Source organism: Cottoperca gobio, chromosome 13, assembly GCF_900634415.1.
Source record: "Cottoperca gobio chromosome 13, fCotGob3.1, whole genome shotgun sequence".
Lineage (NCBI taxonomy): Eukaryota > Metazoa > Chordata > Actinopteri > Perciformes > Bovichtidae > Cottoperca > Cottoperca gobio.
Window position 1 is genome coordinate 16,683,987 of NC_041367.1, and position 15,520 is coordinate 16,699,506.

The window sequence follows — 15,520 nt, forward strand, 5'->3', positions numbered from 1 at the left end:
AGAGAATGACTGGAAAGAAAGGATTACAGTGGATATTTTCTCACTGTTGAAGGATACATGTGTGATTTTGCCTTGCATTGATACATTCACAGACTAGTGTATTCACACGCCCAGAAAATCATAGTCCTCTGCCTCCATTTTTGTCTTTCTTTTGTTCTGTTCCCGATCTAGCCCACACTCATGCTTCCTCTATTATTTCATTTCTGTCGGTGAATCTCTCTCCCTGCCTCCTCCCTCTGTCTCACTCTTCCTCTTTTTTTTCTTCCCTCTTTCTCTTTCTCCCTCCCTCCCTCTCTCTTCCTCCCACTTCCCATCTTTGCATGTGCCACTTTCAATTGAAGTGATATGCCCTGTGGCAAACTCTGCCTCTGTGTGCTCGAGCAGGCTTTGTTGGTAATGGCTGTTATTCCTGACGCGAGGGGAGGAGTGTAAATTCCTCTAGCAAAGCCTTACACCAGCATGCATGGGAATTATATTGTGGAACAATACATCAAACCCCCAACGCATGGCCTCCATAGGTTATTTATAATAATTATCAGCCTTAAATCCTATCCCAAATCTCTCACCAACACTCCCACAAGAAACCAAGTCTCCCTTGTTGCCCTCACAAGTAATTTATCATTGTTGCTCCTGCGGATGGTTTTACAGTAAATTGGATCCCTGTTAGTATTGAACCAATTTCTTTGTCTCCATGCAAAGATAGTCGGTCCGTATTTTAAGTAGACAGAGAAATGTGATATGTGAGGCTTGTCCTGAGTTAGCTGATTACATTAAACGGAGAGGGGGGGGTGCAGCTTCAGTCTCTTTTCTTCTCTCCTGTAATATTTATGTGCAGTAAAACAGGATAAATATGTATATATTTTTAACTGTTGTATAAAGTTATTTTCCCCTTACAGTACTCTTTATTAGTTTTGGGAGATTTGATGTGATGCAATGCCCTGGTAGGTCTTCTGTGTACAGTAAAGCAGGCTGTGTTTTGTTGTGTTCAGTGTTTTTGTGGGGAAGTACAATGTGTGTTGTGTCTTTTGGCCCATGTGCTGTGTGCTGCTGGTTTGCCTCTCACCTCTAATTGCCCTGTACTCCTCTCGCAGGCCCTGGAAAGCGAGTTTGTGTCATGTCAGCTGCATCAGTGGATTGACCTTATTTTCGGCTACAAGCAGCGAGGCCCGGAGGCGGTGCGTGCCCTCAACGTCTTTCACTACCTGACTTACGAGAGCTCCGTCAAGCTGGACAGTATCACTGACCCTTCGCTCAGAGAGGTAAGTCACACACACATTGCCATGGAGACAAAGCCCCTCCCACCTCTCTTCTTCACCATCAGCACAACTTCCTGTCTCTATTTGTCCTGGCATGTGTTGGAGCTCCGGGAGCATTCATATCATGCATCTGTCAATCAATTATTGTGTCATGCAAATGTTACCCGTGAGAGAATTTGGCAGAGCTGCTGACTCATCGAGTTTGCTTTGAGATTAGTGTCATTTTGTGATGACCTGAGTTATTCATTTCCTGTCTCTCAGATAAACAGTAATCTTTTAATATCTGTCCATGTTATTCATATATCTTCTTAACATCAGGATTCTGTGCTCTTTACATCCTGCTGCTGCTGAATATACTGTGTATGTATTCCCTTGATCCTGACTCAGTTCTATGATCAATCAACAGGGGTCACTCAGTCAATAGATGAGGAAGTGAATCCTCTTGTTCTTAACAAATTAATTGAAAATCTATTAGCTCGGCAGTACTATTTGTGAATAGTTTAATTGCGTTGAGGGGAAAGGGGACCAGAGACTGCAGCAGCTGGCATGCATTGTGGTACTTTCCAGTTTGAGCTTGTCTCTCCCTGTGATATCCACCATCTGCTGTCTGCAAAACAAGTCATTTATATACTGTCACTTCCAGGGGCGCCTTTATTTATCAAGTGACCACTATGCAAATCACCTGCAGAAGATTTGGCCGATCTAATTACCAAACCCTATTGTGAAAGGTTTGGTTTTCATCATTTCGAGAAAGATTTAGGTGATGCATTCTTTATTTTAGCTGTCTTACACCCCGCCTACTGTTACCCTGAGAGATGACAGTACTGTTGGTTAGTTGCACATTAGGAATCCTGCTACTCAGACTCACTAATTGTGCCCAGTTGATGTTGTTGCTATTGTGACATGTGAATGTATTTGTGCTGGAGAGAGAAATTGGCTCAGCTAATTGCGACTGATCTAATGCTCATATGATGAGCACTAATTAAGACAAGCTTTCATACCTTCAATCATGTTTCTCATTCCAGATGGATTTTCTCTCTCCCTGTAACATAAAGTATAACCTTGTACTAAAGCCCAGCAGTACCCTGAAAATGCATTAAGAACAAGTCTTTTAGAAAGGGCCGTTACAATGTAATCAGTTGATTCTCTTGCATATACAAGTTGCATAGAATAATCACCAGCAGTTCCCAAACAGATAATTGTAAACCTGAAAATGAGTTAGTGAAAATAAATAAAATGTACATTTTTCAGTATTACATCAGTTTTAGATAAATATTTATTGTACCAGAGGAATATTTGTTTCACAGCCAAAATACTATTTCCAAAGTACAGTATTTCTCCAGACTGATCAGTTTCACTGTACTCAGATGATCTGCTACAAAATGATTTTAGTTGAAAGGTTTCTTGCACAGTATGGTAACATTAGGATCTTTTTTTTTGGCAATTTCCTGCAGGATTTATTGTGCCATTATTGACAATAGTGTTTAACACTCCTATCCCACACAGGTATGTGAGCTGCCTGGCTGAGTCAGTGAGGTGGAGCATGGAAAAGTGCCCAATGTGCCCAATGTCTCGCTAAGACCTGCTGAAATGTGACGATTGACTCCAGGGTATTGATTCATTCTAGGCCTGACAGGTGAAACTGCAGATCTGGCATTAATCATAACAATTAAGTTATTTGAAATGTCAATAAATTAGAGGTCATGAGAGATAATTTCCCCCCATGTGTCAGATGGAAATGATGACACCGCCGGGCCTCTGGTTGAGGGCACGGTGACAGCTCTACTGTGCACACTGCCGGAACAGCAATCCTTCTATGTGAGGCTACTCCTGACAGCCTTCTCTTATGGAAAAACATGACAGCAACCCCTTGATTCAGACCCCGCTGTGTCACTCAGAAGTAAACAGACAAATTATTCATCAGTGGGACATTCCTCCTCAGCTGACACTGCCCCTCCCACCTCCTCTGAATCGACTAAGACAACAAAGTGTGCTGTGGCGAGCCAATGAAGGGTTTGAAGCAGTTGAGATATATTTCAATTGAATTCACCTTGATATTCTTATAATGATGGGACACAAGTTCCTAAATGCTTGACCTTAATGATAAGACACTCCCTTCATACAGTGTGTATCACATAGAATAGGATTCAGTGGGCATTGTTATTGATGACAACGGCATTAGAGACAATCATCTACTGGTGAACACATTGTTTGAGACATTCATGCTCCCACATACAGTAGTGCACATGTCAACTCCCAAGCTGTCAATCAAGAAACACCCTCTGGCTAATTCTTTGTTAGTACTTAATGATTAAAAAAATTCCAGATAAGCTTATCTTAAAGGATGGACAGCAGTGTCGTCACTGAGAAAGTAACACAATTACACAAGAACTTTAAAAGTTTGTCTGTATTTTCATTGGTCTGTATGGTTTCTGTGCTGCTTCGATCTGTTTTAAAAATTGGTTTATACTACTTAAAAGCCTAAAGTACTTAATGAAAGCAATTTGCTTTTGTAATCTCCCGAGTCTGTCAAAAGGTGAAAGGTGGAGCAGCTTCATATTTGTAGTTGATCTCAGGTGTCGTGACTCAGCATGATCCCACGCTGCTTAGCGGGTCACTGCAAGGCTGTGTTTGCATTCTGTCTGACAGAGCTGTTGTGTTGCTGCGTTGCATGAGTGCACTGGAGGATGCTGTTGGGGGATCAACCTCCTCGGAGTCTCTCTGTCACCAGTTTGGGAACCAGGCAGCAGATAGAGAGAGAGAGCAGCAGCCACTCACCTCTGAAGCCTTTAGCTCATGCCAAAATCAGATGCAAACAAAGTCACACAGACAGACATGCAGACACAGTGCATTATGATGGATGTTTGGTGCTCACCCAAGCAAGGTTGGTTCATTGCTGGGAGGGGAGATCATCCAGATGGCTTTGGCAATAAGTGTCACTTATCAGCCAAAAAGCAGAGCCTGAAGTGACTTACACTAATGAACTGCCTGTTAAGTACTCTCCCTCTCAGACTAAGATAGAGATAAGTTTCTGACATACCTCAGAGAGGATTAGTGTCGAAGCACCTGCGAGATATTGACATGTTTTGATCATCTAGTGAAGGAACATGTTCTTGAGTTAACCTTCAACAAGTCAGACCCCCTTTCCCCCGACAAATGCACACAAACACAAACACAGACAAATCCTCCCCCTTGTCTAAGACTACCAAAACAGGACATGCAGCAGCCGAGTTTCCTTGGTAATAGAATCATCACAAGGAATATGGTGATGTTGTCTACATGGCCTCCTCAGCCTTTCTGATCTTTGTATCACATTTCTTTATTTGAACAGACATTGTGACCCTCAAACCTAACCTTAAATAGCCATAATGTCAGTTGCTTATTACTTGAAGGACTGCGTTGTAAAGAAGCCCTGACTAGCACTTAATGGTTCCCAAATGTGCTGAGCAACTCACATGAAAGTTTCACTGCTGTTCGACAGCGCTCAACCGTGTGGACAGCGCCTTTTTTGGTGCTGTGGAAGATAGGAAGTGACCAGGGGGTGTTGGGGGCGACTGTTTGGCTTGCAGGTGGCCTGTCCTTATTCAGTATCACCTCCAAACTTCCCTTGCCCATCTCCCTCTGTGGCATGTGCTACCCAATAGCTCATTTTGATTGTGAGTAGTGTGTACAGGCGGAGGAAAATGAGGGCTAGTCACCCAGGCAGTCAGAAGGGCGGGCGAAGGGCTGAGCGATGTATGTTCCATTGTGCACAGTGGCATTGACGGACATCTACAAGCTCCCCTCTGATGGTGGAAGTGGCTCCAGTCACATCAATCACTCCCGCCATGGAGTGCCCCACTTTCAGTCAAGCTCAGCAGCCCTTACTACTTGTTTTTTCCCTCACTCACTGGAGGCAAAAGGAGATCTTTTGTCTATTTAAATGGAAGTCATTTTCTAATAATAGTAAAGGCTCTTTATTTCTCTGATGTGTTGTTTGGTTTTGATTTGTGCTGTTTTTAGTTTTTTCCTTCTTAGTCACAAGCATCCATACCCACAGTTTATACCCCATAAATCATCCTTCATCAAGGTACCCTCTGCCAAATCACCTTGGTCTGCTCGTGTGAATTTGTGCCTCTGTTGCATACGTATGTGTGTGTGCATGGACATGCTTTTCCCCTTTGTTTCAAGCACAATAACATCTAAAAGCAGGCCGGCCTGCTGCAGTCCTAGCTGCATGTCACTCCAGGTTAACGTTTATGCAGTGGGGGCCCCTGCGCCTGGAAATGGGAATGGTTAACTGAAGCATGTTAATAGGAAAAGGCTTGTCTCTTCCATACTAACACTTGGATGACTCTGCAGGCTAAGGGGGGAAGGGGGAGCACCCAGGCGGATTGGGAGTGCTCCCCTCTCCCTTTGCCTCCCCCTTTCCTCAGAAGCACGGCTGAGTTAGGATTTGCTTGCATTGTCAAGTAACGCATTGACCCATCACTTTGATCCATATTGATTTTGACAGCCGCTCTCTCTCTCTCTCCTTCCCCTCTCTCTCTCTCTCTCTCTCTCTCTCTCTCTCTCTCTCTCTCTCTCTCTCTCTCTCTCTCTCTCCCGCAGGCCACAGAGGCACAGATCCAGAGCTTTGGACAGACGCCATCTCAGTTGCTTATTGAGCCACATCCTCCACGCAGCTCCGCCATGCACCTGGTGAGAGCAACGAGCATGCTGCGAAAATCTCCTGCACCTCTGGTGATGGTGGTGTGAGAGAGGATGTGTGGAACTGTGAAAGTCTGGATGGTGTGGGTTTGCGTGCCTGTGTTTGTAGGTAGACACAAGATTGAGATAGATGTCCCTGATTTCTTACTTCTATATATTTCATTCAATCCACTCTGTTATAACTAAATATTAATAATTCAGAAGGCCTACCTCATGTAGGTCACAGACCCGCACTATAACAACAAATTTCCAGTACCAGTTGTCTGCACTATTTTATTATTTTATTTTCTACTAGCAGTGTGGTGTAAAGGGAAGAGTGCTCCCTACTGGCCTAGTAGCTCTCCTCTTTCTGCTGTAAGCTGCTCTTCCCTGTCTAATCCATGTAATAGCCAGCCTAGCCCTCATTATCCCCACATGGCTCTCTCTGTTTCTCTCTCCCTTCAAGAAACTTTGTAAGACAGATCCCTTTGAGACCTTTTATTTCAATTTGCTACTTTTTTCAACAGATGTGAATGTTTTCATCCATTTTTGTCAAAATGGGGACAAGATGAGAGATGAAACTGGTTCAAAACTCAGAGTATTGTCAGGATCACTATCTCCTCCATTGCTTTTACTCCTGCTACAAATGTCGTTTAACCCAGTGTTGTAAAGGTTGAGCTGAATTTTACGGTGGTGAAATAAGCACATCTTCAAAAACTCATCCAGTCTCTTTTAATGCTTCTTCTTTGTGGACCAAACTCAATCTTTCTGATACATGTGTATCATGTATCCACCATATCATGTGTACAGCCTACTCCATCCCAGTTTTCCATTTCTTACCCTTGTCTGACCAGTCCCTCATCTGACTGCACTGTCCGGAGGGAGCAGTGCATGAAGCTCTCCTCTGTGTCTGAACCTAGTTTTTCCTCCAACCTCCACACTAACTGCCTCTTTCCATTCTTTTTCTCTCATCTTTTCATAACTCTTCTTTTCTTCTCCATCCACTGCCTTCCTGCTCCGTCCCCTTCCTCTTCCTTCTTTGTTCTCCTCCTCCTCCTCTCCCACCATCACATCCCTCCATCCTTTACACTCCGTCTTTTCTCTCTTCTACTCAATAGTGTTTCCTTCCACAGAGTCCTCTCATGTTCAAGGACCAGATGCAGCAGGATGTCATCATGGTGTTAAAGTTTCCATCCAATTCGCCGGTAACACACGTGGCCGCCAACACCTTACCCCATCTTACCATACCTGCTGTAGTGACTGTCACCTGCAGCCGCGTATTTGCTGTCAACCGATGGCACAACACCGTTGGTGAGTGGAGCTCAACTCACATGGCAGGTGATGTGTTCAAACATACACGTATGCCCTGGTAAAAAAAAAAGATTACACACCACATGTGATACCTACCACAGCAGTGGTCCTGTAAAATCACTTCATCACCGTCACCCAAAAACCTGCCCACCACTCATAATAGAGCTGTAGCCAGCTGGCTATGTGAGAGGCGAGCACCTCCTAGGTAAGCTGACCATGAGTGTTTCCACATGTTCCTTTTCAGACATGTGTGAACAACATTACCCACAGAGCCCCTCCCTGAGAATCAGCCTCACCTCGGGGTCAGAGGGCCAAAGCAATGGTTACTAGGAAATTAGGCCGCAACTGCACCACATTCTCCTCACACGTCCCCATCTGTCACTGTAGAGACACACTGAGCTCAGGACCAAAACGTTCACACTGTGTGGCTGCTCTCGCTGCTCCCACACTAATGAACACAGCTGCAGCACCCTTGCCATCCTGTCGGAGAGGAGGAAAATTTGGTTGGGCTTTTCAGAATAATGATGATAATAAGGTCTCCATATTTTCAGGCATGTTGCTGTATCAAAACTGGCTCCAGATACAGATTGCATGGGAAAATGTCTCCATTCTGTTTGACACTTCTGTAAAGAAAAAAAAAAAAAAGCCCAGTAAGACAGGTGGGAATCTTTCTGATAGACCTGATGGTGTGTGTGTGTGTGTGTGTGTGTGTGTGTGTGTGTGTGTGTGTGTGTGTGTGTGTGGTGTGCGTGTGCGTGTGTGTGTGTGTAGGTCTCCGAGGAGCACCAGGCTACTCTCTTGAGCAGGCCCATCACCTTCCTATAGAGATGGATTCTCTGGTTGGTGAGTAAGCTTCCTCGTTTTGAATGGAAATACAGCATCAAACTAAAACAGACCTATTTTTAGCTGTCAGGGTCTTAATTAATAAACACCTTAGGTATTGACATGAGTTGTGTTTTTCCTTTTTTTTTCTTTCACAGCCAACAATACTGGAAGCAACAAGCGTCAGATCACAGACCTAGTGGACCAGAGCATCCAAATCACCACACACTGTTTCGTGGTGACAGCTGACAACCGTTACATACTGGTGTGTGGCTTCTGGGACAAGAGCTTTCGTGTGTACTCCTCGGAGACAGGTAGGTTACAGTGTAAACTCTATTGCCTATAGAGGTGTGCACTGATGTGTGGAGGAATGTGCGCTATGATAGGAATACAGTATTGTCGCTGTTCTCTCCTGACAAGCCTTGTAGAAGAACTGATGACAATACTGCAATACACTTGAACTCACTGATACATGAAACAATTATTATTTGATAATGATTCAGTGGCAGAAAGATGATAATATTGGAAACATACATGTTTAATTATATAAATGATTATCACTGCAGCTTGACAAGCAGCATTTAACTTATTGGTTTCAAACTTGTGCTCCAAGGAGTTGAGATGAATCTCACAAAGGATTGAAAGGTTCAGAAAGAAATCTGTGTTTTTTTCTTCTCCCTTATGAAATACTGGATTCGTTCACCTCTTCCGACCTCCAACAATCCTTCAAATATTACAAACCAAAAGAGAAATTACTCACAAGCCGGGGGTCACGAGCCAAAAAGTCTGGGAACCACAAATTTAAACATATTGGAGGCATTTTTTACTATCTTAACTACGTACAGTGAGTGGGGATTTGGAAACAGCAGTAGTTTTACCATGTTGCCTTTCAGAAAAGTTTTTGCCAACATGTCATATTTTCTTTAGGTAAGCTGACCCAGATAGTTTTTGGACACTGGGACGTAGTGACATGTCTGGCCAGATCAGAGTCTTACATTGGAGGAGACTGCTACATCGTCTCTGGGTCCAGGGATGCTACACTTCTGCTGTGGTATTGGAGTGGACGGCACCATATTATCGGTGACAACCCCAATAACAGTGAGTAAGAATAAAGGTATATAGAGTATACAGTACCATGCAAGTTACAGGAATCTTTTTACATGTTTAGAATTTCACCCATGAAATATACTCATTGTAAAAGGCTATAAAGGTGCACGAGTTCATTGTTAGTATTTTCAAAAGGTTATATAGGAAGCAAGAGCCTTTGATCAACACTGGAAAAAAGACACTCTACCCTAGAAATCAAATAATGTGGAGAAACAGGGAGAGGATAATGTATCTGCACTGTAGCTGTGATATATTAGTGTGATTTATTGCATTGAGCTGTGCTGCTTTCAAGTACAGGACTCCAGATGTCTTGGCATTCAAAATGGTAGACCCTAGTGTGTGATTTCTGCAGCTCAGATCATTTAGTTGCTCATTCTCACTGATTGTCTGTGTTCAAAACAATCCGTCAGGGTCGAGGAAACAGACATTACAGTACTGTACAAGCAAGGAGCACCATATATGGTGTGGAATTGAAAAACTGGAAAATCGAAAGGGAGTGAGTTTTTATTTTATTTATGGATGAGAATACAATGCGTGTGTGTTAGAAGATCTCATGTTTCCAATTGTCACAGATTCTAGGAGCTCTGGATTAGTTGCGAGGGTTCTCTAATTAACTTCACTGAGGCTCAGACAGTTAATTAAGAATTTCAGCTTGGTTGCCTCCAATTAGCAAGGGGCAATAGCACTTGTGTTACTGCAGCAAGCAAACAGTATTCCCCTGATATTCACACTACTGGTGCTTACAATGCATCTGCAACGGACAAAAGGGAAGGAAACTACATTACTCATCTCAATAAACAAAAGACACTGTGTTTGTTTTCACTCAATCACATCACTTCCAATGTCTTATCAATATATAATCAATATATGGTGTCAGAAACACATTGGAGGCAGCATATAATAATCTAACTTGTTTCAAGAATGCAGAGCACTAAAGGTGTGGGAACCTGGAGGTTGTTTGTGAAGGAACAGGGCCAGTGCAGAGGAAAAAGACTCGGAATTTATTTATTTATGTGTTTATCCTTGATTTGGACAGGGAGGTCCCATTGAGATATAACAGATTTTATTCCAGGGAGTCCTGGTCAGAATCAGCTCACATTTACATACTCTATGTTTGACACAGCATTATACAAATCTCTACAGCCAGCCAATATCCGTCGTGTTCAAATATAGATTGTAGGCATTTGCAAGGCTCCTCGGGGATAAACCTCTACCACCTTTTCATATCTTCACACTTGAAGCCCTCAAATGAATGTCATATACCACACAGAGCACCAAAGTCCTCTTTGTTCCCATGCTTATTTGCTTATTCATTGAACAATCTTTTGTACGAGACTCATTCTGGTGATTTCATGCCTATTATATTTTCTGTAATGCTGGTTGAAGGTTGTGTGAATATGTAGCAGCAGCCCTCCAGATTGCTGCGTCCTCATCCCGCAGATATGAAGTGCTAAAGAAATTGATTTCACCCGCGCCCCAAAAGGCTGCATGTGTCTTAAATGTGTAATAATTAAAACAACTTCCAGCTCAATCATTGCCCTGCCTCTCAGGTTCGGCCCATCAAACCGGTGCGAGGGGATATTTGCACCGGGTAATTGTGGTTGGTGACTTCAGCTCGTCCCAAGGGCTAGGAGAAGGTGGGGGGTACGCAGTGCAGGCTGATTGAATCTTTTGTCGGGTAGGTGAGCTGCACAAGGTCCCTTTTTCCCCCTGGAGGCTTTTTCTGACACTTGTCCTATTCAGCTTCCCTCAGCAGTGGGTGCTGGGACTGACAGCGCTGCTCAGGTCCTGGTCTCTAAGGGACTGTGCTGCATCGATCACAGTCTGGCTCACTGACTGGACCGCTACAGCTGCAGAGGCGATGTAGAGCTAGAGGGTGAGATGAGATGAGGGGAGCGGCCTGACACATGTCCACATCATCTATCAGGACTTTACTGTCATCTAGTTGGATATAAAACTTTCACTGAATTAGCTGAACTTTGAGTAATGTGTGGACACCAACAGCCACAGCTCTGGTATTAGTTTGACATCACTAGTGGGCTGAAAGGTGTTGAAAGGACCCACACATTTGATTAAAAACGATAAATAATAATAACATAATGAATTACAGTGAACAACATATTAATTTAAATAAACACACATTTAGTTGCCTAAAGCATTATTTGTTTAGTCAACCCATAAATTCCTGTTAAACCCTTTCCTTTATGGTTTAACACTTTAAATACTTACATGTAAATGTACATTTTAGACAGATTCTCTGCCTTTCATTGGCTGCATTTGGTCTCCATTTCTTTCTTTGTTGTTAAATACAGATCATTTCCACTGATTACATTATTTAGTGGTGGTTTCTATGGGTTAAACTCTCTGTGAGACACAGCCGCAATAAGAAACTTGATATGGGATTTATTCTGTATTGGTGATCAGTGCATTTCCAAAAAGAGACTAGAGGTCGGCTCCGGGTGCCGCGAAACTCCCCTCACTAACCTCTCCCCTGGCCATCATCAATCATATGACACACGGGATGAAATCAAGTGGCTCGGCTGCCATCAGTGGGCATCCCTGCATTTACATGACAATTCAACGGGACCTCCCTGCTAGCAGATGTGTGTCACAATCACTGCGCTTGTGTTTATTTGATTTTATTGCCTGACGAAGGTGTGGTGGTTATGTAGACTATTGCACTGCAATCCCAATTCAGAAATGGAGAGTATTGACCTGTAAATATAGAACTATTCAGGTATTCATTGTTTAGGAGATGTTTCTAGTGAGGCAATAAATGTAATCAATTAAACCAAGTAATTTGTTTTAATAGTGTGTGTGTGTGTGTGTGTGTGTGTGTGTGTGTGTGTGTGTGTGTGTGTGTGTGTGTGTGTGTGTGTGTGTTATTGTTTTAGGTGACTACCCAGCACCACGAGCAGTTTTGACGGGTCATGACCAAGAAGTTGTGTGTGTGTCAGTCTGCGCAGAGCTAGGCCTGGTCATCAGCGGAGCCAAAGGTCAGTGTACTTTTCAGTCTCCCTCCAATGTCACTGTCATCATAGAGGAAAGAGTCAGTCATGGACGCTTGGCTTTAAGCTGGCATATTGGAATACATACTGTAAGTTTACCAACACACATACAGTATATAAACTTGCATGTGTACCCAGCTGAACCACATGCAAATGCCTGACAGAAAATGGACCGGGGATCTATCTCTGTACGCTCTCCGCTGTTGCTCTGTAGAAATGACATTGTCTGATTTTATAAAGACAGAATAATCGATGTTTTACATGAGCGCAGTTTGCTCACACTTGTCTGTGTATGTTTGGGTTCGCCAGAGGGCCCATGTCTGGTCCACACCATCACAGGGGACCTGCTGCGGGCTCTGGAGGGGCCAGACCACTATCAGTGCCCACGGCTCATCTCAGTGTCCAGTGAGGGACACTGCATCATCTACTACGAGAGGGGCCGCTTCTGCAACTTCAGCATTAATGGAAAGCTATTGGCACAGATGGAGGTCAATGATTCCACCAGGGTAAGATGACTTTTTGACACTGGTATAATCCATTAGGTGTATCTTTGTTCAATTGTAGTTTTAGATACTTAAACAATCGAATTTTGCAAAACATTGCATTTTACATGCTGCATCAAGACAACTTTCCAAAGAAGGGACAATAAAAGTCACATGTAGAACCCTTCTCTCTCCCTACTGTAGGCTATTCTCCTGAGCAGTGATGGCCACAACCTGGTGACAGGTGGGAATAATGGTGTGGTGGAGGTGTGGCAGGCCTGTGACTTCAAACAGCTCTACGTCTACCCTGGCTGTGATGCTGGCATCCGAGCCATGGACCTATCACACGATCAAAGGTCAGCGCAGGCAGTTGTATGGTAAAAATGTTGATGTCACGGAGAGCAGATACAATGTATACAGAAAGCCATCTTAATGAACTGTCTCCCACTCATCTTAGTTTCTCAAAATACGGCCCCTGAACGTGACATGAAGTGCATACATTATATTTGAATCATCCACGGCTCTTTTCAATAACTTACATTTAATACACTACTCGGCTACTGTTTGTGCCCCCCTAACAAGCATCTGGCAGGTTACGGACTACATGAATATCATAAAGTCATAGTTTAGTATGCAATAAGAAATGTCATAGTGGTATGTCACAAAAAAAGTAAATAGTATAGTATGCCATAAAGAAATGCTTGAAAAAAATCACAGTATGTATGTCGCAAAATATTATCCCATTGAAACGCCATACAAATGTCATAGTATGTCAGAATTGTGTATGTCACAAAAAATGTAATTCCATTAAAGTCAGATTATTATGTAATTAAAAAACATCATAATATAGTATGTCGTGAAAAAAAGGCATAGAAAAAATGTCAGTATAAAAAGTAATTGCTTGAAAAAATTCAGCTCCTTCTTGGCGTCCACTCATCGCCAGATCGTTTTGTCACCTGCAGTGGTAGATTTACAGGCCGCTCCCTGCTGCCCAGCCTTATCCTGTTCTTCCTTGTGCTTCAGGTTCTTCTTCAAAAGCCTTCCTCCTTGTCTGCCCTCACCTGCATTCCAAAACACCTCAGCAAACCTCTTCATTCCCTTGCCCCGCCTCATCATCTCCAGCCATTGCTCAACGCTCCCTTGCCCTCTGCATTCCACTTCCATTTTCCCCCCTTTCAATAAATCCCTTTTCTTATCACTTACTACTACCGAGTCTGTGTCTGGGTCTCTCTGTGAATCATAACAGTATAGTATTCCATGAAAAAAAGTATCTAATAAGAAAGTAACACTACAGTAGGTCATAAAGTGTCAATGAAATAAGTCGTACTATAGTACGTCACAAAAATGTTATACCATTAAAATGTCATAAAAAGTCATAGTATAGTTTCAAAAAAATCTATATGCGTAGTATGTCATAAAGTCATAGTCTTATGTCATAAGAAAATGTCATACTATAATATGTCACTAAAGTGCCATAAAGAAGTAATACAAAAACGTCAACGTATAGTCTCCCATAAAAACATTTCCTAAAAAGTAATATTATAAGAAATGTCGTAAAGTCTCAAAAAAGCAGTGGAGGAAGAAGTAACAGATATTGTACTTAATTAAAAGTAGCAATACTACAGTGTAGAAACACAAGTAAAAGTTGCTGCATTTAGTGGCCCTGGGTTCGAAATCAACCCATGGCCAGTTGCTGCATGTCATCTCTTTGCTCTCCCCCCTTTCATGATCTCGTGCTGTACTATCAATAAAGGCACAACAAGCCCAAAAAATATATTATTATGCAGAAAGGCATGGGTTTGGGGGCTTGTTTGAATTACTTTATATACTTCTGGGTAGCTTAACCTATAATAATAAATCATAATTTATTATTTGATCTATATTTTGTATAAATCAAAATTATTAGGTAGCTAGTAACTAAAGCTATCAAATAAATATAAAATAGCAAAAAGTAGAAATACATGTACCTCAAATGTACATAAATGGGGTAATTGTACTAAGTTACATTCCACCACTGCAAAAAGATATATAGTATAATACGCAATAAAAATAAATCATAATATAGTATTTCATAAAAAATATTAGTATGCCATGGAAATGTCAAAAAGTCATAGTGCGGTGTGAATCATTGTATTATGCCACTGAAATGCCATTAAAAGTCATAGTCATAGTTTAGTTTGTCATAAAATGTATGAAGTAAGCAATACATATATAACATAAAGCCAGAAGAAAAGTCATGAAATTAAGGTGCCAAAGTGTAATACAATTTGTTTCTAAAACAAAGTGCCCGGGGAATTTTAGTTATCGGAAAATCTACCATCTTTTTCCTTTAAATAGAATCTACAGTTGCCATAGAGACAAAAATTACAGGGGGATTTTCTTCGAATGCGCCTATTTTGGCACAACAGCAAGCACACATGCTTACTGCAAAAGTGTATTGGCAGGTCAGCAGCATGGTTTTCCTTAACATTTGCATTCTGCAACAGTCACATAATGGGTGCCAGGTTGTCGGGCGACAGTGTTCGCTCTCGGGCTATAAGCCTGACGTCATCATGTGACCCTGGCAGTGAAGAGAGGTTAGAGAGACTGAATATTAAAGCTGCACTTCACAGCCACACGCCAAAATCCCCTGAGCAAAGAACGGAGGCCTTGTTTTTAAGAAAATGAACTCTGCACCGTCATGCCTGTAAAGCTAAGCAGAGGATGGTGAGATAGAAGATAACATTTGTTTGTTACTAGACGTTCATTTAGTTTTAATGTAAATCTAACGTCTAAAAATACTAAATACTAAGTACTACGTGCTATTTTTAACGTTTCCTTTAACAAATCACTTCAATTAAATATTTGAAGAACCTCTTGATTCAGT

The 15,520-nt window shown here is 42.2% G+C and overlaps 1 protein-coding gene across 3 annotated transcripts in view; it reads left to right on the forward strand.

Moving 5' to 3' along the window:
* Positions 1-15,520, forward strand: part of LOC115017536 (neurobeachin-like) — a 183,874-nt gene that overhangs the window by 165,986 nt on the left and 2,368 nt on the right. For all 3 annotated transcript variants that reach the window (XM_029446066.1, XM_029446069.1, XM_029446067.1), the window contains exons 48-56: positions 1,092-1,259; positions 5,847-5,936; positions 7,043-7,235; positions 8,007-8,078; positions 8,216-8,371; positions 8,985-9,155; positions 12,059-12,160; positions 12,482-12,678; positions 12,859-13,010. In XM_029446066.1, the coding sequence (XP_029301926.1) occupies positions 1,092-1,259; positions 5,847-5,936; positions 7,043-7,235; positions 8,007-8,078; positions 8,216-8,371; positions 8,985-9,155; positions 12,059-12,160; positions 12,482-12,678; positions 12,859-13,010 (1,301 nt within the window). The remainder of the gene's footprint in view (positions 1-1,091; positions 1,260-5,846; positions 5,937-7,042; positions 7,236-8,006; positions 8,079-8,215; positions 8,372-8,984; positions 9,156-12,058; positions 12,161-12,481; positions 12,679-12,858; positions 13,011-15,520) is intronic.